This window comes from Rutilus rutilus (assembly GCF_951802725.1).
Source record: "Rutilus rutilus genome assembly, chromosome: 18".
Lineage (NCBI taxonomy): Eukaryota > Metazoa > Chordata > Actinopteri > Cypriniformes > Leuciscidae > Rutilus > Rutilus rutilus.
In genome coordinates, this window is record NC_140231.1 from 26,465,444 (window position 1) to 26,490,313 (window position 24,870).

Below are 24,870 nucleotides of genomic sequence, written 5' to 3' on the forward strand. Positions count from 1 at the left end.
CTTAATGGTATAAGCTATGAATGTCACTTGAACTGGGTCTGGTTTGAATTTTATCCCCTCAAAAATCTCCAAACTTGTTTTATGTATTTGTAACAGTTTCGTTTTAGACACGAGTCACGACCCTGCAGTTGATGTATATGTAAAGGCACCAGGGTGGCGGTGCCACCGGCTTGGGCCCGTCATCGCTGCTCGCAGCTATATTTATACACTTGTAGAAATCTCTTAATCTTTTTTTAAGTCTACAAATGTGCTTTAGTCTTTATTTAGCATTGCAAGAAATCATCATTTGTTAGATACTTGTCACTTTTTTTCAGCCCTGAAAACAATTCCCTTATTGGAAAGGTAGTTTGTACCAGATTAGGTTTGTTTGTTGCGCAAGGAAGTCTTTTAAAGTTCTATTCTGACAGTATAAAATCAATTGAAAACTTGGTAAGATGTATCTGTACCTGTAAAACAACACAAACCTGTTATACCGGGTATATCATGGTGTATTGTTAGAAGATAATGTTGAGATGACAATAGTTTCAAATATATAATGAAATAATTTTAATATACCAAATAAATGTTAAATTACTTTATTACATGAAGGTAAGATGACTAGAATTATTCATGTTTTTCTCCATGTCTCCAAAAAGATTTGAGAATAGAACTGGTCCCAGTTTTTGAAACTTCTTAAAAGATCTGGTGTTAGATAGTCAGTCAAGTGCTTATAAGTACCTTATAGTGAATACGTGCTTATAGTGAAAGTGCTACGTTTCTGAAGTATAGTGTACTCAAATCAGTAACTGATAAGAACCGTTCTTGACGCAAGGTGTGAAGAATGTGTTAGTTGCCTTTAGTGGTCTTTAGATTAACTGTCCAGACCTGTTCTGTAATGTGACATTTTCCAGATAAAATGTGAGCCAATGTGTCTTCATCATGCTCTGCATGTCTTATCTTCTCTCCATGTAGTTGAGCACTGCCTGGTTGAATACAGCGAGGAAGAAGTCTGCGTCGTCTTTAGTTATGCACATAGGAGGCTTGATCCTGAACGTCTGGGTGGGGGAAGAAAAATAATTATCTTTTTGGGGTGAACTGTTCCCTTAAGTTTACATTCATTGCTTACTGTAACTATTTCTATAAGTTCAGACAAGCAGGATTCCTGAGGCACTGAGCGACCATGCCACTACAGGACCGAAGCGAATCCCTGGAATACCTTTTCCATTGCACAACATCCCCAGCTATACACCTCATGCATTCATGTTCCATCTCCGCACGAATCACTTTACATATAGACCCTGTCACCTCGCCTACCTGTCCGTACAGCCCCCCTTTTCCAATCAGCACGCCCATGTCTTTAGTGTCCTCGAAGATCTCAGCCATGGCCTCTCGAGGGAGCGGGTCTCTGGTGACCTAGACATGGGTTTGAGAGAAATCTCAAAGTGGGTTTTAAGAGAGCGATTTCAAGTATGTTGCTTGATTAAACATGTTTTTGGTTAGAAAATGGAATGGAATAGTTTTCCCAAAAATGAAACGTCGGTCATTTACTCACCCTCATGTCATTCCAAACTTATGTGACTTTCTTTTGTTGGTATTTAAAGGAGATGTTTGGAAAAATGAAATAAAGTAATTATAATTAAAGTGATAAAGTACTGCCAAGCTCCAATCTTTGCTCTGTTTTACACATACGCACAGACACAGAAAGTGAAAGTGAAATGAACCAATATTACAGTGCTTTTTGGAGCTTGGCTAAAGTCACCTTCCACTTTCATTAAATGGAAAACAGCAGCTTTGACTTTCAGCAAAATATCTCCTTTCATGTTTAATGAAAGAAAGTCAAATAGGTTTTAGAAAATGAATGTTTTGAGTGAATGTTCTTTTTTGAGTACTTCTTCCACTCAGTGAATTTCCATTTTAATAGCACGGAAATCTGCTGAAATGTCACTGAAGCGTACTTTGTGTGTCTGTACTATCTTTCTATACACAGTTTCCAGTAAATAACCATAGGTGAGAGAGGTTCGCTGGGTGTTTTTAACTCCGGCAGAGAGCGGAGTGTATTTCTGGGAATGTTCAAACATGCTGTCTCATTGCTATCTGCTGTAGTTAATGACTAACAAGTTTTGTTGCTCATTCCCTGTGAGGAAAATGACATACACTCACAACAAACACTCTGAATCATTAACTATTCCATCTGGAGCTAAAGTAACTCCTACATTCGACTCTTCTCGTACCTCAAGGTCAAGAAACCATGATTGCTCTGCAAATAAAGTTTAATGAAGTGAGTGCACAATCACAAAGCTTAAGGATTTTCACACTGATTTCTGAAGCGAGCAAAAGCCTGAGGTGTCATTGGGATTAACATTCACAAAACAAGAGGGTTTAAGACATTTAAAGCTGAAGCGTGTTGTTTTTTATGTAGTTTTATCTGCATTTGTCTCTTCATGAATTTTATTCTGAGCTCCTTTTAAAAGAAAAGCTGCACTAGATTGTGCTTAATGCACTCATACCTGAAAGGTAAAAGTGAGGTTACAGCATCAGATGAGAGGCAGTTTCCATCATTAAAGCTGTACACAGTGGGACACGTGTACCGCCAGATGTCTTTGTGTATTCAAGGCATGAGTTCAGGTGGAACGAAATGTCTTTACTAAAGATCCTTCAGCTGACAAATATGTACTCCATGCTGTTTTCGTAAGCTGGGGAGTTTGTACTTGCGGATACTTGCTGACATTGGGCAGAAATGTAGGCTAGTTTCTATAACAAATAAATGTATAGACTCGCTTCATTCATTCTTTTTAAGATAGGGTAACATATAAAGATATGATATCATATAAAGATAATGATAAATGGTTTGTATTCTTACAAATTATTAATCCCAATCATATACAGCAGGTCTTAAGTACACCTATTTATTGTAGATAATCTTTTTTTGGATGTATGTGAAGCAGACAGATTAAATGCATGTAACTTTCATTCATTCACCTTGTCTTTGACCATCTCCACCCCGATTTGAAGACCTTTTCCCCTCACGTCGCCGATGATCTCGTACTTCTCCCGGAGTTTGGCCAGTTCGGTCAGTAGGTATGTCCCCACATCAGCACTGTTCTCCTGCATCTTGTCTTCTTTTATTGTCTGAAAGCAACATACAGCTTTCAATTTCAAGTATTTATTAGCTAGTATGAATCATATAATACTTCAAATAATGCAGTTCCATCCATCATTATACTATTATTTAGATTTTTGTTCAAGTTTATTTATTATCTCATTTAAAAAGACATTTTATGTATTCACTATTGCTGATACCAGATATTTTATGATGTACATTATTGTAGTAGTTTATAATCAGTGCTGGGTAGATTACTTAATCAGTCGTTACTGATTATAAATTACATGACAAACAAATTTTAGGTAGTAATGTAATCTATTAGCTTTCAACTTTTTACATAAATGTATTCTGACTATTTTTTGATTACATTTAGATTACTTTGACCTAACTCATTTATCACATAGATAGAAATGTAGGGTTGAATAGAGTTTATACTGCAAAGTTTTCAATTGCAAACTTTGTCTCCTTCAAAGTGAAATGATTTCTCTAAATCCAATTAGTGGCCGGTGTGTGCAATTCCAAAACAGGAAGACTTTCTCAATCTATATCCTCTGAGTGTGCAGTAGGCATTTTTAAGAATTAGGGAGAATCAATAAATAAATGTATTCAGTTACTATACCTAGCACTGTTTACTCACTCATAACTACGTAGATACCATAATAATTATTTACCACGATACCACATCTCTTATTTTATTTTTGTTCTAGTTTATAATTTATCACGAAATAAATAAAACTAACAGTATACAGTACTAACCACTAAAAAGTCAAATGATCTGTACTTACATCTAGCACTGATGAGGCGACTGCACAGGCTAATGGGTTTCCTCCGAATGTGTTGAAATGAACTCCCTTCGCAAATGATCTGGCAATCTCTGCAAAATACGCAAATCACATGACATCAATGCTGAAAAGATGCTTTAAGTTTTTAGGTTTTATTTATTTTGTTGTCAGAAATGTATTGTTTAGATGCGTTCAAACTTTTCAGGGTGTATGTGACTTAACACAATTCTCTCTCTCTCTCTCAGCTTCTCACAGGATGAAGAGCGAACAGCGAGAGCCAGAGGACCAATTAGAGTGAATGAAAAAATAGGACAGTGAGCAGTGGCACTCCAGCCTGCTTTCAACGTTCAAGTATGTGGGGACTAATGAGGAACTGAACTCATTATTTGATCCACATGTGTGAATGAGGTGAATGTGGACCTGTGGTACCACATTAGGAGCGCTATCTCAAATAAAACTTTCTTAAAAAAAAGAATATCCTGCATTTAACGCAGAGCGTGAGGTGAGGTGAGGTGAACACAACGTTGAGCCTATTAATGCTACATGAGAGAGATTTAATTTATAATTTGTGGTTCATTTTGTTCGGATAACATTTTAATTGACTGCCATGAGGGAACTTAAATTCATAGCGCTGCTTCCTGTTTCACCGTTCCCTTTTCTGCATAGCCCCTCATTAAACTTTGAAGAATAAGACTCTAAGGCCCGGTTTCACAGACAGGGCTTAGACTAAGCCAGGATTAGACCATAGATCAATTAGGACATTTAAGTAATTTTTATAAACATGCTTAGAAAAAAAAACATTACCGATGTGCATCTTGAAACTAAAAAGGCACTGATATATTTTTAAGATCAGTCAGTGCAAGTTTATTTCAGTGGAAACAGCTCAGACTTACATTTTAGTCTAGGACTAGTCTTAAGCCCTGTCTGTGAAACCAGGGGTAAGTGTGTGTGTATCTCCATGTCTAAAGGCAGTTCAATTAGACTATGAACACAAACTTGCTAAAACAGAATACATTTTAAAAACCCATTGATAGCTTAAGTTAGCAAAACACACAATAAGTTCATCAGAATTTGGCTGATTTAACAGTAATAGGCACTAGCCTCACCTGCTGTAGTGACTAAAGCCCCCATCGGGAAGCCATTCGCAATGCCCTTTGCCATGGTAACCATGTCTGGAATGACGTCATGTCCTTGGAAACCCCAAAAGTGGCTCCCTGTGCGGCCAAAACCAGTCTGGACCTAAAAGAACCAAAAATACCACAAAAAAAAACATTTCACACTGTAATTGTGATTTTTCAAAGTTGTAAGTACAAAGATTAGTGGAATATGTTTTTCAAGAAAATACTTAAACATTTAATTTTTAATTCACTGTGTCACTTGCCATTTCTTTGTTATTATTTGTGAAATTTACTAGCAATTTACAGTGAAAATTGTTCAAAGTAAAACTTACACCCAAAAACTATTGCAGTGCAGGAATCAAGCAAGTATTTACATATCACGAAGGCGTAAAACAAAATAAAACAATTGATCAAATTTTGGAAGTGTTTTTGTGTAAAAACATTTTTTTTAATTAATTATTCTGCGTACCTCAGTTTTTGCATTGGACATACAGTTCTTCTGTTGAAATGGGCTGTTTGGTAATTGCATAGTAATAATATAGTAATATTTTTTTCAGTATGCATACCTGGAGAGTATGCAAATTATGTGTGAGCATGGAATACCTGGACAACTTTTGTCAAATTGTACGATATACAACAAAGTGTTATGATTCCTATTTCGTGTTCCCCTGTTTTGTGTGTTAGGACTCTTATTTTGATATGTAATTCCTGTTCTCTTGATTTCTGTGATTTACTTCCTGTGTTAGCCTTGTTTCCTTAGTCCCTGGTTTGTTTCCATAGTTACTCTCATTAATCTCATTAGCTACTAATCACTTTCACCTGTTCCTTGTTCAAGCCGTTGGTTATCTTGTGCATTTAAACACCAGTGTTGTCTGGCGTTGTCCTTGTTGTCCAGGAGCTACACATCAAAACAAGAGTCCTAAGATACAGAACTGTGAAAAAGGTATCTTAACTCAACGCATGCTTACTGTAAACAACAATGCACTTGACTTAAACCTCCATTTCAATTTGTTTTTAAGATGACAATTGGACAGCACTTGTGCATTATTAGGTTATGTACTGTCTGAAATAATTGTAAATGTATTGATTGTCATACACATTTTTTTTTTTTTTACATAAAAGGCAGTATGCAGCAAATTTTGCATTTTAATTCAGCAAGAACTGTCCAGTTATTGTCTAAAATGTTATTTCGAATTTTGTATTAAAATGTCTAAGAAACAGCACAGGTATATCTGTTTACTGCATTAGAGTGACATAGTATTCACTTCACTAGGGCTGCGTCCGAAATAGTATACTCTATTGAGTAGGTACTTATTTTGATTAAATAATTACTTCACGACTGCTAAAAAAGTATTTTCAATATAGTATGAATGTGGGTAGTATGAAAGTAATCCGGACGTACTACATTCGCCATGTTGTCATTATTATGTGAACTACCAGCTACAGTTGCATCGCTTCACAGCCATTCACAAATCCTCTCCCATGGCCTCATGGGATAGTAAAGTGTCCATCTTAAGAACACTTCAGAATCTTGCCGGAAGTAGTAAGTAATCTGAGGACTTTTGCCAACTGTTTTATTTAGTACTGTGAATTCAGACCTACTACGTTTGTCACATACGTTTTTTTTCTTCTGTTGCCTACTATATAGTAGGGGAGTATGCGATTTTGGATGCAGCCTAGGGTTTGTTTTTAAAAAAATATAAGAGTGATAATTCTGAGTCATCTCTACTATCTGAAGCACCAATCATGCATGTTTGGCTTCACTGATGTACAGAATAGGATTTACTAGCAAACTCTTCAGACCTCATCCGCTATACAGATTCCTCCTTTCTCCCGAACAAGCTGGTAGGAGTCTTTCAGGTAGTTTTTTGGAAACTGAACAGCCCCACCAACACCCTACAGAAAGATGAAAATCATGATATAACTTGTCACATGTTAATATTTGAGGGCAATGAGCTTGTTAGTGGAATTTTGTTTTTATAACCGTACACTAACATATCGCATATTTGTTGATTTTAGTCAGGGCTGGAAAAAATATGCAATAAATATAAAAATGCAGACAGAATGTAAAGTATTGACAGACTTTACTTCCATGGATGCTGCTGGCCTGTTTATTTAATTACGCTTGGATGAAAATGGAAGACTTTACTTGCTGATCAGAATCATTTTAGATAATTATAAACATTAAATGCAATCTTCCATTAACTAGGCTGTGCTACAATATATCATAATACAGCAAAATACTGACATCCTGCTTTGAAAATGCGAGCACTTATGTTGTACTAACTAACTTATTACATCTTTTAGCAAAGTGCTGGGTAATGGATGTGGTTTTGTTTGTCAGCTAAAGTGCCACTTATCATTTGAACGACGCAAATTACTCAATACTTGCAACTGGACAAGAACTGTGTTAGTTGAAGTATGTTAAACTACAGCAGTTTCAGTGCTGATCTTTTAGGACACGCAGTTTATAATTTCAGAGCATTTGTTTGTTTAATGTATGAGTGTTGTTGAGTATTGTAATGTATGGTGTAATAAAACCTGGATGGGTTCTGCAAAGAAGGCAGCAACACGATTGGAAACGGTCGTAGCAAGCATCTCTTTGAGCTGACTGATATACATATCATTGGCCTGACAGTGACCTGAGAACAGACAGAAACAGAGATTCGCAATCAATGATGCATGACATTTGTGCTAACAATTAAATAAGATTTGATGAAAATGCGAGTGGTGCTTGTGCAGAACTTGCTGCCACAGTGCTAGGGCCTTGTGAGTGGTTGCCAGGGTGTTGCTAAGATGTTCTGAGTGGTTTTAAGCACATTGCTAGAATGTTCTTATTGATGCTGGATGCTGGGAATTTTTTTGACCTAATGAGACAATCATATCTTGTGCTTTAAACAAATATTTTTTAGCTACAGTATTTAACAGGGAATCACTAATTTTGAAGATCTGTTTTTTTTTTTCAGTAACATAGTATATATAACATAAATATATTTATGGTAACACTATAGGTCAGGGTTAATATTAACTAGCTGCTTCTTAGCGTGGATATTACTAGGAAATTGGCTGTTTATTAGTACTTATAAAGCACATATTAATACCTTATTCTACATTTCCTTAATCCAACCTAAATTTAACAACTACCTTAATAACTATTGATAAGCAGTAATTAGGAGTTTGAGGCAAAAGTCATAGGTAATAGTTCTTTAATAGTGAGAATTGGACCCTAATCTAAAGTGTGACCATATTTATAGTATATATATTTGTTACGTTTGGGTTAAGGTTAGGCTGTCGATTTCTAATATATTATTAGCTTTATATAAAAACAGTAGAAGTTGATGATATGCTCTCATTATGCTAATGTGTGTGTGTTTGTGTGTGTGTGTGTGTTTGTACCTGGGGAGCAGCTGCATTCTCGGATGGTTTGAACTGGAGAGTCTCTACATTGGCTTCCTCCCCAGAGGCCGCTGAACACATCGGGACACATGGTCTACAATGAACACAACCCACATAGGAAATAAAACTCACAAAGTTTTGCAAGGCAGATCTCACAACTCAAACACATACAGTTTTAAAACCTGCTTTTCAAATATGAAAATGCACTATATTCTCAATTCTTTTTTTTCTTTCTTTTCTTTTTACTTGAGAATCGGACTTTACATTTTTTTCTTGTTTAAATTAAATTATAAACCTCACTAAATGTTATGCTTAAACCAAGAAAAAAACTATTTGCAACTAAGAAAAATAAACTTAATTCAAGAAAAACTTCATATATAAACTGATTTTTAAAAAGAAAAAGCACTGTCTAAGAAAATGTTTGGGATTCTTTTTTTCCTTTATTTTCTTTTTGCAATGGCACTTAAATCATTAAATAAAATGCTGAAATAAAATATATTAATATTTTGTATGGGTCAGATAATTATGGAAGCTTGTTTCCGCCACACAAACAAAAATACAAAAGGATTTTTTTTATATTTTTTTTATATCACAATTCTGACTTTTCAACACAAAAGTGGAAACAGGTTCCATAAATATCAATTTCTCAGAATTCAATTGTGAGTTATAAAGTTTGAATTGTGAGATAAAAGCTTGCAATTGCGAGATAAATGTTATAATTACATTTCAAGTTTATATTTTGCAATTCTGACTTTATTTCTTAGAATTGCAGCTATATTTCTCAGAATTGCGCATTTATATTGCAATTCGGACTTTATAACTCGCATTTGCGAGAAATAAATATGTAAGAATTGTGAGATTAAAAACTTGCAATCACCTTCTGTATTTGTTTTATTCCAAGGCGGAAACAAGCTTCCACAGATATCATCTTATGTACTGGGTTGTTATTCAAACCTCATGAGGTCTGACAGTAATTCTGTTACTTTTGCATTAAACACATACACCAAAATAACTTCTGATGTTTCCTCTTATAATTTGGTTTGTGGACATGATACCGAGGAATATCACATTATAAAGCAGGTAGCTGACAGAAGGAGAGATGTGTGGGTGTGAGATGTACATTATGGCAGCCCAGAGAAGAGGGGATGGGATATTTGTAATCTGCGTTGGACGTCAGACCTGTCGCTTGTGGACTGCCACCATGATAAGAACCCCTGCGCACACAAACACAAATGATGCAGTGATTTACTGTATCTATGGTTGAACAGGGCTGCTTGAGCTGACACCAACAGATTGCCCTCGTCTTCCATTTTTGTTCAGATATGGAAAGATTTATTGGCAAATAAGTTCAATCACCTGAGAGTGATGACGTCAAAATTTCCTGTGTGAAGTCTGGCCATCAGCACTGCAAGGTCATTAGCCTCCGAGCCACTGTTGGTAAAATACACAACCTAGAAAAAAAGACCATCACAATATTACAAAGGGAAATATATGTAAAGTATTAACATTTTCTGCATGCAAACATTTATCATTTAAAAGTTTTGTGTCAGTAGGTAGTTATTCTAATGGTTTTGAAAGAAGTCTCTTCTGTTCACCAAGGCTGCATTTATTTTAATCTAAAATACAGTAAAAACTGGTATACTGTGAAATTATCAACATTTAAAATGGCTATTTTCTATTTGAATGTATTTTAAAATGTAATTTATTCCTGTGATGTCAAAGCTGAATTGTCAGCATCATTACTCCAGTCTTCAGTGTCACATGATCCTTCAGAAATCATTCCAATAATTCTAATATGCTGATTTCTTATTATTATCAATGTTGTAAACAGTTGTGCTGCTTAATATTTTTGTGGAAACCGTGATACATTTTTTCATGGTTCTTTGATTAATAAAAAAATGAACAGCATTTATTTAAAATATAAATCATTTGTGACATTATAAATGTATTTACTGTCACATTTGATCAGTTTAATGCATCCTAGCTGAATAAAAATATTAATTCATTTTTCCTTCTTTTTATATATATATATATATATATATTTAAAAAAGTCCCTTTCCTATGATATAAAGGTCGCTATATATTGCAATGTTTAAAGACCCACTTTATCCACCTTATTTTTAACGTTAGAGCTTCTGGTGTCATTCGCTTCCAGTTATTTCTAGCTGTTTAAAACGGCTTATGCAGCTTGATATCGCAAACTGGCATTTCTTACCATATTATTTAAAGGGATAATTCACCCAAAAAAGAAAATTCCGTCATTAATTACTCACCCTCATGTCGTTCTAAGACCCATTTATCTTCAGAACACAAATGAAGATATTTTTGATGAAATCCGATAGATTTCTGACCCCCCATAGACTGCAACGTTATTACCACTTTCAAGGCCCAGAAAGGTAGTAAAGACAATCGTTAAAATAGTCCATGTGACTACAGTGGTTCAACCTTAATGTTACGAAGTGATGAGAATACTTTTTGTGTGCAAAAAGCAAACAATTTCCTCTCTTCCATGTCAGTCTCTAACGCTGTTCATGTAGTAAAACAGTGCAGCGCTTCCGGGTTCTACGTCAGAACGCAAGCTCAGTATTGGCCGGCTCCTGCGTCAGCATCACACACATGCGACTATTTTAAAGACGTCTTTACTACCTTTCTGGGCCTTGGTTATGAAGTTGCTGTCTATAGGGGGGTCAGAAAGCTCTCAGATTTCATCAAAAATATCTTCATTTGTGTTCTGAAGATGAACAAAGGTCTTATGGATTTGAAACGACATGAGGGTGAGTAAATAATGACAGACTTTTCATTTTTGGGTAAACTATCCCTTTAAATGTATTGTTGTAATTGTAAAAACACTGGTGTGTAGCACAAACGGCTTTACCATTTACTGCATTGTGCTATTTTCTCCATATTTACCTATAGCGGCTAATGAATCAAAAGTATCCAAAAAATAGCTTACTTTCACGTTGCAAAATAAGGTGGATACTGTAAAAAAAAAATATATATATATATATACCAGAATTTGGACAATATTTAATTTGTATCAATTTCCCTATTTTTTGTATCTTCAATAAAAATAATTAATCTCATTTCCAACATTAGAAAGCACAATGAAATGTAATAGCATAATTTTCTGTATATTTATCATTTCTTTATTATATAAGGATGAGATCCTTTGATTTGTTTTGTTATTTATTGATTAATAATAACATTTTGCTTATGGTTTTAATTTTTGTATATATTAGTCATTTAATTTTATTTCATTTACAGTATATTATATTTTTAATACTTTTCCTAAGATAAAACAGTCATCCCCAGTTTGAAATCCGGCTGTGCTCAACCTTCCACTTCCAGCAATGAAAACATACCTTCAGCGGGTCTGGCAAAAGGGAGGTAAGTTTCTCCGCATACTCCTGCATTTGTGGGTACACGTAGATGGGTGTTGTGTGCCATAGACGCCTTAGCTGTTTCTCGGCTGCCTGTGTCACTTTCCTGCAACCACATTCAAAACTTCTGATTCGATTTTAGAACTAACACCATTTCATAAACAAAAACTAAGCCCATGTAAAAGCTCAGGGCAATGACATGCAGAAACAAGTACACAAATATTAATCTAGGCTAATTGCAGTCATTTATTTAATTTCAAGCAAACTATAATGCACAATCATGAAATAAACAAATAAAGATGTTGCATGGCAACAAATTGAACCTTACGGGTTACAGTGTCCTACACTGACGGTGGCCACCCCCGCAAACAAGTCCAGATAGCGTCTTCCATCCACATCCCACAGCCACTGCATGTAACCCTGGTTTATGAAGACTGGCTTCTTGTAATATGTGACCTTCATGGTCATGGGGTTGCAGGTGTGTTTCCTAATCTCTAGTAAACGGCCTTTAGACATGCCCTAAAGGAGAATTCATTCATGCTTAAAGATAAATTGATTTCTCTGTGTATTTGATGATTTGATTTCTCCATGTGAATTATTATGAATGCCCCCAGACATTAACCTCTTACCTGATATGGCTCAGGTTTATAGTCACATGGGGGAATCTGGGGGAGGACAGGTGGTGTGTGTTTCACTGCTGATTTTTGGCATAGCACACCTGGGCAGAGGTACATTTTAGTGCTTAGAAATGCATAGTTCTATCTGTCTGTCTGTCTCTCTCTCTCTCTCTCTCTCTCTCTCTCTCTCTCTCTCTCTCTCTATAAGCAGTAAGAAAATGTATTATTTTTAAGTATCTTTAGTCTCTCTCTAGTTTTATGATAGATAGATAGATAGATAGATAGATAGATAGATAGATAGATAGATAGATAGATAGATAGATAGATAGATAGATAGATGTGACAGGGCAGTCATTCGTCATCAAAGATACCGTGGTATTGGCATGGTAATGTTCAAACCAGAGCAAACGCATAGTTATTATTCGTACTTTTTTGTTATGACAGTACCGTTATGGTCGGAGTATAAATAGGCCTACGCAACACAATTATGCAAAACTTTACACTAATGTTCCGGTCACTTTAAATGTGGAGACAAAAACACTGCATTCTTACCACCGCCTTTGTGGAATTCCACACAAACGTTCACTGATTTCCACGAATCCGTTTTCCCTAACCCAGACGGGCCGTGCAGCCGAGAACAAACTTTATGCATTATTACTGTTTTCAGAACAATTCTTCTGCAACGAATCTAAAATGTAAGTGTTGAGAAGCGGCGAATTCTTCCCCAAAGAGGGCTCGGGGAGGGTCTGACTCAACCAATGACGTGTGGGGGTAAAGTCTGTCTCGAGGCCTTCCATGAGAAGTGTCGTCCGGCCCTTCACACTCACAGAGAAGGGCTGTTCGTTTGGATTTTATATTGTTACATTTAATATGTGGCTAAAAGTAGGCCTATGCCAAATCTAGCTTGTTCAGTCTTATCAGGTTGTATCCACGAAATGCTAAATGAGTTAATGTCCAGAATATAAAATACTGTATGCCATTGTTATTGCATAACAATTATAATTTTGTTATAATAATGTTATAATTTTAAAGTGATTTTATATGTATTTTTTTATTGTTTTATTGTTCCAGACCCAGATTGTTTTCTTAAAATATGAAAATCCATTATAAAATCATGAATTAGATTTTATAAACAATGATAAAATTCAATAACACTTAACAATAAGATTAATTAATCTTAGTTAAAGTTTACTAATACATTATTAAAAATCAAATGTTGCATTTGTTAACATTATTAATGCACTGTGAACTGTATTTTAAAATGAACAAAGATTAATAAATACTGTAACAAATGTATTGCTAATTAATACATTAACTAATGTTAACAAATGAGACCTTATTGTAAAGAGTTACCATAAAAATAATAAGTCATATACACTCACCTAAAGGATTATTAGGAACACCTGTTCAATTTCTCATTAATGCAATTATCTAATCAACCAATCACATGGCAGTTGCTTCAATGCATTTAGGGGTGTGGTCCTGGTCAAGACAATCTCCTGAACTCCAAACTGAATGTCAGAATGGGAAAGAAAGGTGATTTAAGCAATTTTGAGCGTGGCATGGTTGTTGGTGCCAGACGGGCCGGTCTGAGTATTTCACAATCTGCTCAGTTACTGGGATTTTCACTCGCAACCATTTCTAGGGTTTACAAAGAATGGTGTGAAAAGGGAAAAACATCCAGTATGCGGCAGTCCTGTGGGCGAAAATGCCTTGTCGATGCTAGAGGTCAGAGGAGAATGGGCCGACTGATTCAAGCTGATAGAAGAGCAACTTTGACTGAAATAACCACTCGTTACAACCGAGGTATGCAGCAAAGCAACACGCACAACCTTGAGGCGGATGGGCTACAACAGCAGAAGACCCCACCGGGTACCACTCATCTCCACTACAAATAGGAAAAAGAGGCTACAATTTGCACGAGCTCACCAAAATTGGACAGTTGAAGACTGGAAAAATGTTGCCTGGTCTGATGAGTCTCGATTTCTGTTGAGACATTCAGATGGTAGAGTCAGAATTTGGCGTAAACAGAATGAGAACATGGATCCATCATGCCTTGTTACCACTGTGCAGGCTGGTGGTGGTGGTGTAATGGTGTGGGGGATGTTTTCTTGGCACACTTTAGGCCCCTTAGTGCCAATTGGGCATCGTTTAAATGCCACGGCCTACCTGAGCATTGTTTCTGACCATGTCCATCCCTTTATGACCACCATGTACCCATCCTCTGATGGCTACTTCCAGCAGGATAATGCACCATGTCACAAAGCTCGAATCATTTCAGATTGGTTTCTTGAACATGACAATGAGTTCACTGTACTAAAATGGCCCCCACAGTCACCAGATCTCAACCCAATAGAGCATCTTTGGGATGTGGTGGAACGGGAGCTTCGTGCCCTGGATGTGCATCCCACAAATCTCCATCAACTGCAAGATGCTATCCTATCAATATGGGCCAACATTTCAAAAGAATGCTTTCAGCACCTTGTTGAATCAATGCCACGTAGAATTAAGGCAGTTCTGAAGGCGAAAGGGGGTCAAACACAGTATTAGTATGGTGTTCCTAATAATCCTTTAGGTGAGTGTATGCTGAAGTAGAAAAAAAAAAAGTGAGATTATTTTAAGCCCAATAAATTATTTTCTACTAAGCAATATTTTCCATGAACTCTATGGTGTACTGTACATGTGTTTAAGCCATCATTCTCATAATAACCACTCCAACACACCTGAAACAGTCTGAGCATGTGTTTAATGGTTTTGCTATGCGCTTTCACAAATAATGTTTGTTATGGAAAAGCAGAACACAATAAGGATGTATTACAGAAGATGTATTATAGTCAACTTAAATGGGTTAACATCACAAGTTTAATTTCATCACCTCCAGTTGTTTGAATTCACACAAAAAAGACAGTAAAGAAAATAGCAACATCATTTCAACAAGACATATTCTTAGTGTATAACAAACTAATGTTTTTGAATTTAAATACAGCAGTTGTTGATTAAATTGGGGTTTGGTAGGCTATATTGAAATCAAAAACTGATTTCAGTAACAAAGCTTGAATGCCTAGCAACATGCCTTTTCTTTGATAGCTTACTCTCAGATGAAAAGACTGAAATATTATTTCACACTGTCCTGAGAATTCACATTAAATTAGATGCTGTTACAAACACACATTAAGCAGATTTGCCATTGCCTGAGAAGAATTGATGCATTACTTTGTCAATGCAGATTTATTATGCATGAAACTGAGACTGTATGACTGTTGAACAACAAAGACATAAAAAATGTTATGCTACTCACAAATCAACAAAGTTAGATTATAGAATGATTTATACTGTATGGCTTAGGCAAACCCAACAAAACTATTTATCTGTAGGTTACATATAAATGCATTTCTACATATTATATATAACAATTTAATTTATTTTATATTTACATGTACACGTTAGACATAAACACATGTTTAGTGTGTTTAACTCTATCCAACAAAATACACACCAGTCTTCTCTCAGATATTTCTGCATAAAATAAGGCAACTTGGAGCTTGACTCTAGCACTGGCAAGGGCTATTTCGTTAACTCGCCTCCATGTAATTGGTTTTTAATGGTTAGCGATTTGTGCATCAACAAGATAATAACTATCTGGCTATTTTGGAATGAATTAGTTTTATAAAATATTTTAACATTTTCTTTTTTTATATCAAACATAAAAAATTTGCGATTCTGAATTAATAGCTACCTATACAGATTTGGAAAAATAGATTCTCACGGGGTTAACATTCAGAGAAACACAAATTCTTACAGCGAATAATTCACTTGGAAAAACGCTGGCAGTTTACTTTTTAATTTGAATTTTACACCTGTTGTGCCTTTGTGTTCAAAATCAGTACCAATAACATTTATAATAAATACAATCGGCAGAAGTGTTTAAGCGAGTTTACCTCCACCTGAGAGTTGTAAATATCAAAGGCAAATTTTACAGTTTACAATCAGTTCAAATCCCTTTTCATGTCTTTACATTTGCATGAGCGCACCATAAATATACAAAGACATTTTGAATTGTACGGCTGAGATTACACTATGTTTCCAGAATGAACACCATAATATGCAAGTAAATACTATTAAATTTAAAATTCATTAAAAGTTAACACTTTAAATACCCCAATGATTATTATGTAACGGAGGGGGAGGGGCTATCAGACTCTGATGTTGAATGACAAAATAACCTTATAAAATTCACACACAACACGGTTGAGTAAATAGTGCATAAGTGCATAGCGTATAGTGCGTTGTTTGAGACACAGCTAAAGCCTAAATGGCTATTTCGCTATGGGGTAACATATAGCCAATGTAAAGTACAATTTGTACCAGAGATAGACAATTAATTCAGTTGGGAATTTTGCAGAAATCTACATTAAAGTAAATAGGATCCATTTTGATTTCATGTTAACTTCAAAGACTTTAAAACGGTTCTTTTAAGTGTAAAAAGATATTTTTTTTTGGTGTTTATAAGCGTCTCCTCATCAAAGTACACAATCTGTTAAAGAAACCTCTGTGACTTCACAGTCTCTTTACAACGCTCTACAAACTGCACACGTAAAGTTCACAGCGCACAGACCTTTTTCAGACCTCAGCTCTGAAACAAGTCCTTCTTGCTTACACCTAGTTAAAAGTATCATTTGTATAAATATAAATCCTCTTTCTTAAACCAATGTAGCAAGATAAAGCGCTTCTTTTAGGGCTTGGCATGAGCTGTTGATAGTCTTAGAGTTTAGTTTTAGCTGCATTCGAGGCGGATCACATCTCTGCCTTCATGCACTGGACCACTATGTGCTAGTAGGATGGCATCAAGACTGTTGAATCCACGTAACCGTTTACCATCACCCTCACGCCTTCCTGTGGCATGGGACTGTACGATTGGTGGACGGCAGGTTTGCGGGGGTGAGGTGGTTGCTGGCTTGTGCATTGATCAGCCTGGGTGTAATCGTCCACACACTGATGGGACGTTTCCCTTTGCAGAAACAGAATATTGTTTGATGTCACTTCTTTGACCCTGCTGTAGTCCTCCCCGGTGCGATCGGACCCTTCAGCCTCACGGTTAGGGTCTGAAAGCGGCCTAAGAAGTAGCATATTGTCCGGGTTGACCCTCTGCACCTCTAAGTATTCCAAGGAACGTGACGGAGGCACGCAGTGAGCAGGAGTGTCGGAGCCGTCCCGATTGAACTGGTTGTAGCTTTGGGAATGTGGGCAGGCCGCCTTGCTGAAGAGGCCCTCCTGTGGCGGGATGTCCTGATGGTGAAGCTGGTGAAAGTTGCTTGCCGTTGCATGTGGTGACAAATGGCTGAGGATCTCTGGGACGCTGTGGTAGGCCGGTTTCGCAGCTCCTACTTGGTAGTGGTGGTGAAGTTGAGGTTGGGGAGACGAAAACACAACTGGCCAGGTCTTGACGCGTCCATCAGGGGACTCTGGAGAGCTGGGTTCAGGGCCCTGGCTTTCACTGCTTTCAGTTGAAGCCCAGCTCGTTTCTCCATGCTGGCTATACTGATGTTGATCGCTTCCGCCTCCTTCCCGTCCCTCCATGCACTTCTCCAAAAGCAGGGTGCGACTGTCGCAGCTGCCCCGGCCGGAGTCGCAGTCCGATGGGCTTTTGGACTTCAAGCATTCCTCTGATAGATCTTTACCATCCAGTACCAGCTCTTGCTCATTGTCGTACACCTCAAGGTACTCCACCAGTAAGTCATCATAATCGGTGGTTGGAGGGAAACCTTGGATCACCAGAGAATTGAAAACTTCCTCTGATTTCCCGCTCTGTAAAGAAAGCAAAGCAATTGAAATAACTGCCCAAAAATGCACTTCAAATAATCTCAAAGATATCAAAACCTTTTTTTCCTCAGCACATGCTTTCCAATGAATGAACGTGTGAGACATTTCAAGGGGTATGAAGATTATTATAATTTGTCTTCTGAGGCATTATGGATTTTTGAAACAAAAAAAGTTTTTCTTAAAAATTGGCTTCCTCAGTCGGGAATTTGAACTGAATTGAGTTGGAAAATGACACTAACTTTGTAACATCAACACTGTTATTGAACTGAACTGAATCAACATTGAACTGAATAATGACACTATTGCCTTCTGTAGAGCTGCTAATAGCTAAATTGAAAAATATACAAAAATGGTGCTCTACCAACAGAAGACGAGGTGCAACCAAAAAAAAATAAAAAATTCATGAAAGTTAGGAAAAGGTGCAGCACTCACTCTTAAATAAATTCAACTTTAATAGTTAGTGACGTTTCCTCGATGGTGGCCGAAACGTCACATGTTTTTTAAACTATTATAGCTAAATTGAACTCATTTCATAATTGATGAACTTTGCAACATCGACACAGCTTAAGCTGAATAATGACACTATAGACATAATGTAGAGTATTGTATTACAGCTAAAATTGAATTTGTTTCATAATTGATGAATTCTGCAACGTTAATTTTATTTTCCTGTTCATTACTGTAAAGCTGCTTTGACACAATCTGTATTGTATATACATTTATATTTGCTATATAAATAAATGTCACTTGAATTGATTTAACTTTCAATGGTTGCATAACACAATACTTAGCATTCAATCTTTGCTGTCTGGCGTTACAACAAACACATTCAGTCTATCTTAAAGAGTCTATCTTTAAAGCTAACTTGAAAACTTTCAAAGATGATTTGGAAACAGGCTCTTCTGACTTCCATGAGTGACCGTTTTATTACCTTGAGCAGCTGTTTGTCGAATCCTTTGATTTTCGGTCCAGGAACAGGAGGCAGCAAACAAAGCTTCACACTGAATACAAATATATTCGGGGGGAAAAAACAAAACAAAAAAACAGTGAGATTCTAAAAATGTATATTGAATTCAACATTTTGCTCAAAACTGTTCTTCAAAGGTTAAAGGCACACTATGCAGTTTCCGTTTTTCTCAAACAGCGACCCCTAGAGTCTTGTATTTAACGTTAATGTCGTAAATACCACTTGCGCAGAGCCGTCTCTGCACTCTTCCGACCGCGCTTTCTTCGTCGACTCTGCCATGATTCACGTCTGAAATGCGTGCTAGTGTCTTCCATAGAGGCTGCTTCATATGTTGTTGATGTATGTGGGTCAAACACGTCGTGCCGTAAAGCAAGTCCTGATTCTCGCGAAATTTGTCGGGGCGCCACCTCTCAAACTTGCATTGCTGGTTCTCTTACGAGAGGTTCTCTCGTATTGCGTAAGCTAGCTTACGCTGCGGGAAAGTCTCCTTTCACGAGATACTGAAGCCAAAAATTATCCTAATTTTTTAAAACTTGTCAACGCAGTGCGGCAGCCTGCAGACCTAGGGCAAGCGAATCGCGTGCCCATTGGCTGCTCTGCGGCAACTGCAGCAGCCTATGGCTGAGCCTTGCGCGTGACGTCACGTCCAATGAGCGCGCTTGGCGCGCTTAGTGCGTCACAGCCCGTCATTAGGGGTGTGGCTTAGCGTATATAAGCAAGGAACAGAGGCTGCTTCGCTGATTTCTGTCTCTTCAGCGAAGCTCTTCGCATCGCTGATCTCCGAGGAAGCCGCCGTTGAATCCAGCGACCAGCACGCCGAGGATCTCAGCCTGAGGACGCCGGCCGCTCGCCGCCTTCAGCCTTCCCTGCCTGCTGCGCCATCCGGCACATATATCCTTTTCTGCTCTGTGTTGTGTGTGTGTGTGTCCGCCGCGACACACTTGCATCTAAAAGAGCGCGAGGCGTTGTTTCAAATGCCTCGCACATCCTGTGGCTCGTGCAGAGCCTCGCTCAGCGACGGAGACCGCCACGTGCTGTGCGCTCTCTGCCTGGGTTTTGACCACGCTGTTCGCGCTCTCTCCGAGGGCGGCTGCGAACAGTGTGAGGAGTTACCGATGTCGACCCTACGGGCTCGACTCGCTAAACTTGAAGAAACTCCATCTTCTCCGGCCGCTTCTTCCGGGCCACGAAAGAAGAAACGTCGCTCTCAAAGGCCGCCGGAACTGGACGCTACAGCTGAGCGCTCGCCGGAACCTCTCCCGCGAGCCTCGCTCTCTCCTTCCCCCCCACCCTTCTCCGACGCGCAGCGGCCGGCCACTGCCCGCACTGCCGTCGCCCTGGGGGACGATGCAGATGATGCCGCTGACAGCTGCTCTCTGCTCGCGTCTGACAGCGAGGAGTGGTCGGGCTCGCACCGCTCCGCCCCCTCGACTCTGGAGTCTTCTCGAACCCGCGCTAGTGTTGACGCAGAGCTTCTCCGCCTCCTCACTTTAGCGGTCGAGAGAATGGGACTGGATTGGTCCCCACCTAAGGAGCCGGAGCCCAATCGCCTCGACGGGTTTTTTCTGCCTAGCCGCCGCCCTGCGCCTGCCTCTAGGTCAGCACCCTTCCTGCCTGAGCTCCACGCCGAGCTCTCTAAGTCCTGGAACGCTCCGTTCTCCACCAGACTCCGCTCGCCAGTCTCCTCGGCTCTCTCCCAGGTGGACGGAGCCGCCGAGAACGGCTATAACGGCATCCCCGCCGTTGAGGATGCTGTGGCAACGCACCTTTGCCCGCCGTCTGCTAGATGGCGCTCAAAGTCTGCCCTGCCGTCTAAAGCCTGCAGGACCACCTCAGCTCTCGCCGGCCGCGCTTTCGCCGCCTCCGGCCAGGCTGCTTCCGCCCTGCACTCAATGGCTATTCTTCAGATCCTTCAAGCCGACCTCCTCCGTGAACTGGACGAGAAGGGCTCGGATCAGTCTGCCTTTACCGATCTGCGCAGCGCTACGGATCTCGCGCTGCGCGCTACCAAGACCGCTGCTCAAGCCATCGGCAGATCCATGGCCGCGCTCACCGTCATCGACAGACATCTCTGGTTGACGCTCGCGGACATGAGTGAGTCAGAGCGCGCTGTGTTTCTCAACGCACCACTCTCGCCCACCGGCCTCTTTGGCCCTGCGGTCAGCGGAATTGTGGATCGGTTCTCTGAAGTACAGAAGGCTTCGCAGGCGATGGACCTCTTCCTGCCCCGCCGTTCGAGCTCAGCCACAGGCCGCCCTCAAACTCAGCCTCCTGTGCGCAGCTCTAACCAGCGCTCTTCCAAGCCTCCCAGCGCTTCGCAGCGACGCCAGGGCAATCGCCCCAGGTCGCGCTCGACCAGCCGTCACAGACCGCCGCCCCCACGGGGCCCGCGGTCCAAGATCGTGTTGAAGCCCGAGCCCGCGAAGTCCTCCTAGCATCCGCAAGGAGGAAAAGATGGTTGAGTCCCGCTACGGCCGGACCGCCATCAAAACGCACAGCTCTGTCAGTCCCCTATGTTCAGGCTACTGCAGCAGCACACACCGCAGCCAACGAGCCAGTATTAACACTCGCTCGCCTGCACACAAACGCCGTTTTCACGGCGACCCAGATAAATCTCAAAAAGAGTATAAGTGCTTTAAGTGTAGAAAATGTGCCCACACCCATGTGCTCACTGCTTCACACAAGTACAATCCCCATGGTAACGCGCCCAGAGCGCTCTCTCATAAAGCGGCCACACACCGCTCGAGTTCTAAATGTAGTAAATGTGCCCACACTTCCGTGCTCACAACTACTCGCTGCTCGCTCTGTCACTCAGTTACCTCAATTTGCCACGGCTCAAGCCGCAGGGGTATTAAGTATAGAAAAAGTGCCCACTCCCGTGTGCTCACTGCCTCACACAGACCAGGTTCCCATGGCAACGCGTCCAGAGCGCTATCTCTTAAAGCGGAAACTTCCCGCTCGAGCATCAAGTGTAGGAAATGTGCCCACAGCCCTGTGCTCACACCTGCCCACTGCCCGCTCTGCCAGACAGGTTGCAAACCTCATAAAGCCCCCAAACACTGGCCGTGTCATAAGTGCAAATCCCGCGCCAGCTCACGAGCACGCGCGCCCACTTTCAGACACCATAATCCCCACGCCGCTCTCGCGCCTGGGATGTTTGACAGCAGTTCACGCTCCATCGTCCGAGATCGAGCTACTAAATTCTGCACAGTCGGCCAGCCCTGTTCTTCTGCCCTCGTGTCCGAGCATCGGCGGCGCGCGCGCCGCCCCATCTTCTCTGATACAGGTTCCCCATCCCGCGCAACGCGGCGATCTGAACCCAGAGACCATTCGACCCCTAGCCATGCATGCAAAAGCATGGGAGGCTATTCAGGGCGCGTCAGAATGGGTGCTCAACACCATAAGACACGGTTATTCGCTCCAATTTGCTCGCCGCCCTCCGCGCTTTCTAGCGCAGACGGAAACGAAAGTGAGTTTGGAAACAGCACATCTGCTTCAAGCAGAGATAACAAAGCTGCTGCGAAAAGGGGCCATTGAACAGGTACATCCTTCCCTGAGCGAGTCAGGCTTTTACAGCCGTTACTTCCTCGTTCCCAAGAAGGACGGAGCATTAAGACCTATTTTAGATCTGAGACATCTGAACAAGGCTCTCATGAGACGGCCGTTCAGGATGATTACAACCAGACAGATCCTCGCGCAAATTCGCCCAGGAGACTGGTTTATCTCTCTCGATCTGAAAGACGCTTATTTCCAGATCCAGATAACTCCCCGTCACAGGCCATTTTTGAGATTCGCCTTCGACGGTCGAGCTTATCAATACACAGTCCTGCCGTTCGGCCTGTCTTTAGCACCCCGTACATTTACGAAATGCATGGACACGGCTCTCGCTCCCCTGAGGAGTCAGGGAATGCGAATTCTGAACTACTTGGACGATTGGCTCGTTCTAGCGCAGTCAGAGACAGAACTTGTGTCTCACAGAACAGCGTTACTCGACCACCTGGAGGGTCTGGGTCTAGCGGTCAACTGGACCAAGAGCTCGCTCTCGCCCCGGCAGTCGATTTCCTTTCTCGGAATAGAACTGGACTCGGTGGCGATGACGGCCAGATTGTCGGAGCAGCGCGCGCGCCGCATCCAGCGCCTCGCTGCATCCTTCAAAGAAGGCAACCGGGTTCCCTTGAAGGCATTCCAGCGCATTCTGGGGCATATGGCCTCAGCTGCAGCGGTTCTTCAGCTGGGTTTACTGCGCATGCGCCCGCTGCAACGCTGGCTGAGAACGCGCGTATCCCATCGAGCCTGGGCGACCGGCGGCTCGCTAATCAGAGTGACTCAGGTCTGTGTCTCAGCCCTGCAGCCCTGGCTAGCAGCCGAATGGTATCACACAGGAGTGAATATGGGAGTGGTTTCACACCGGAAAGTTGTCTCGACAGACGCGTCCAACCTAGGTTGGGGAGCGCTCTTCGAAGGCAGACCGGTCTTTGGCCACTGGTCAGACCAGGAGAATCTCCTACACATAAACTGTCTAGAGATGCTCGCGGTCGAGAAAGCGCTCATGCACTTTCTCCCTTTCCTCCATGGTCACCATGTTCTAGTCCGCACGGACAACACTTCAGTGGTGGCCTATGTGAACCGCCAGGGCGGTGTCAGATCAAAGCAACTCTGCGCCCTGACGGAACGCCTCCTCGTATGGGCTCAGCACTCTCTGCGCTCTCTGAGAGCATCGCATGTGCCTGGCCATCTGAACGAGGGCCCCGACAGACTGTCCAGGGACAATGTTCCCCCTGGGGAGTGGTCTCTACACCCCCAAACAGTCCAGTCGCTGTGGCGCCGCTTTGGCAGAGCGAAAGTCGACCTCTTTGCGTCAAAAGACAACGCGCACTGCCCAGCGTTCTTTTCAAAGAGCGAGGACGCGCTGGCCCAGTCTTGGCCCAGCGGCCCGCTATATGCCTTTCCACCAGTCTCTCTGCTGCCTCAGGTTATCGAGAGAGTCAGGAAAGCGCGCCACACAGTGCTCCTCATAGCCCCGTTCTGGGAGAACCAAGCTTGGTTCCCGGAACTCATACAATTGGCAGACTCAGCCCCTTGGCCGATTCCGGTGCGGAGAGACCTTCTCTCTCAAGCCCGCGGCTCGATTTGGCATCCCCACCCAGAGCACTGGTCTCTGCATGCGTGGAGCCTCAACAATTACATGCTGATCTACCAGAAGGGGTGATGAACACGATCATACAATCTAGAGCCCCCTCCACGAGGCGGCTCTACACGTCTAAATGGTCTGTGTTTAACAAATGGTGCACTACCAAAGGGCTCAATCCACAGACATGTGGGGTCTCGCAAGTATTGTGCTTCCTTCAAGAGCTACTGGACGCGGGCAGGTCCCCCTCCACGCTCAAAGTCTATGTCGCGGCCATTTCAGCGCTCTCTGTTTCAGAGCCGGGCCGCGCATTAGGAAGGAACGAGTTTGTCATCCGCTTCCTTAGAGGAGCGAGGAGGATGAACCCCCCGCGACCCCCTTCGGTTCCTATGTGGGATCTTTCACTGGTCTTAGACGCACTGAAAGCACATCCCTTTGAACCCTTAGAAACTGTGGATATGAAATACCTCACGCTCAAAACCGTTTTTCTGATAGCACTGTCTTCAGTAAAACGTGTGGGAGACCTTCACGCGTTATCCACTAACGCTGCGTGCCTCGAATTCGGACCCAATGACTCTAA

General features: G+C 41.1%; 2 protein-coding genes across 2 annotated transcripts in view; both read right to left on the reverse strand.

Moving 5' to 3' along the window:
• Positions 1-559: 559 nt before the first annotated feature.
• agxt2 (alanine--glyoxylate aminotransferase 2) lies at positions 560-13,118 on the reverse strand. The gene is made up of 14 exons (XM_084387816.1): positions 12,928-13,118; positions 12,388-12,476; positions 12,087-12,277; positions 11,741-11,864; positions 9,735-9,829; positions 9,499-9,592; positions 8,379-8,472; positions 7,524-7,624; positions 6,786-6,878; positions 4,971-5,103; positions 3,868-3,956; positions 2,959-3,108; positions 1,294-1,392; positions 560-1,034 (listed from the first exon to the last, which is right to left on the reverse strand). The coding sequence occupies exons 1-14, from the start codon at positions 13,025-13,027 to the stop codon at positions 933-935; spliced, it is 1,554 nt and encodes a 517-aa protein (XP_084243942.1). The 5' UTR covers positions 13,028-13,118; the 3' UTR covers positions 560-932.
• A 2,957-nt stretch (positions 13,119-16,075) lies between these two features.
• Positions 16,076-24,870, reverse strand: part of prlra (prolactin receptor a) — a 33,718-nt gene continuing 24,923 nt past the window's right edge. Inside the window, exons 8-9 of the mRNA XM_084387141.1 lie at positions 19,127-19,196; positions 16,076-18,180 (exon numbers count right to left, since the gene is read on the reverse strand). Coding sequence (XP_084243267.1) covers positions 17,206-18,180; positions 19,127-19,196 — 1,045 coding nt within the window. The 3' untranslated portion in view covers positions 16,076-17,205. The remainder of the gene's footprint in view (positions 18,181-19,126; positions 19,197-24,870) is intronic.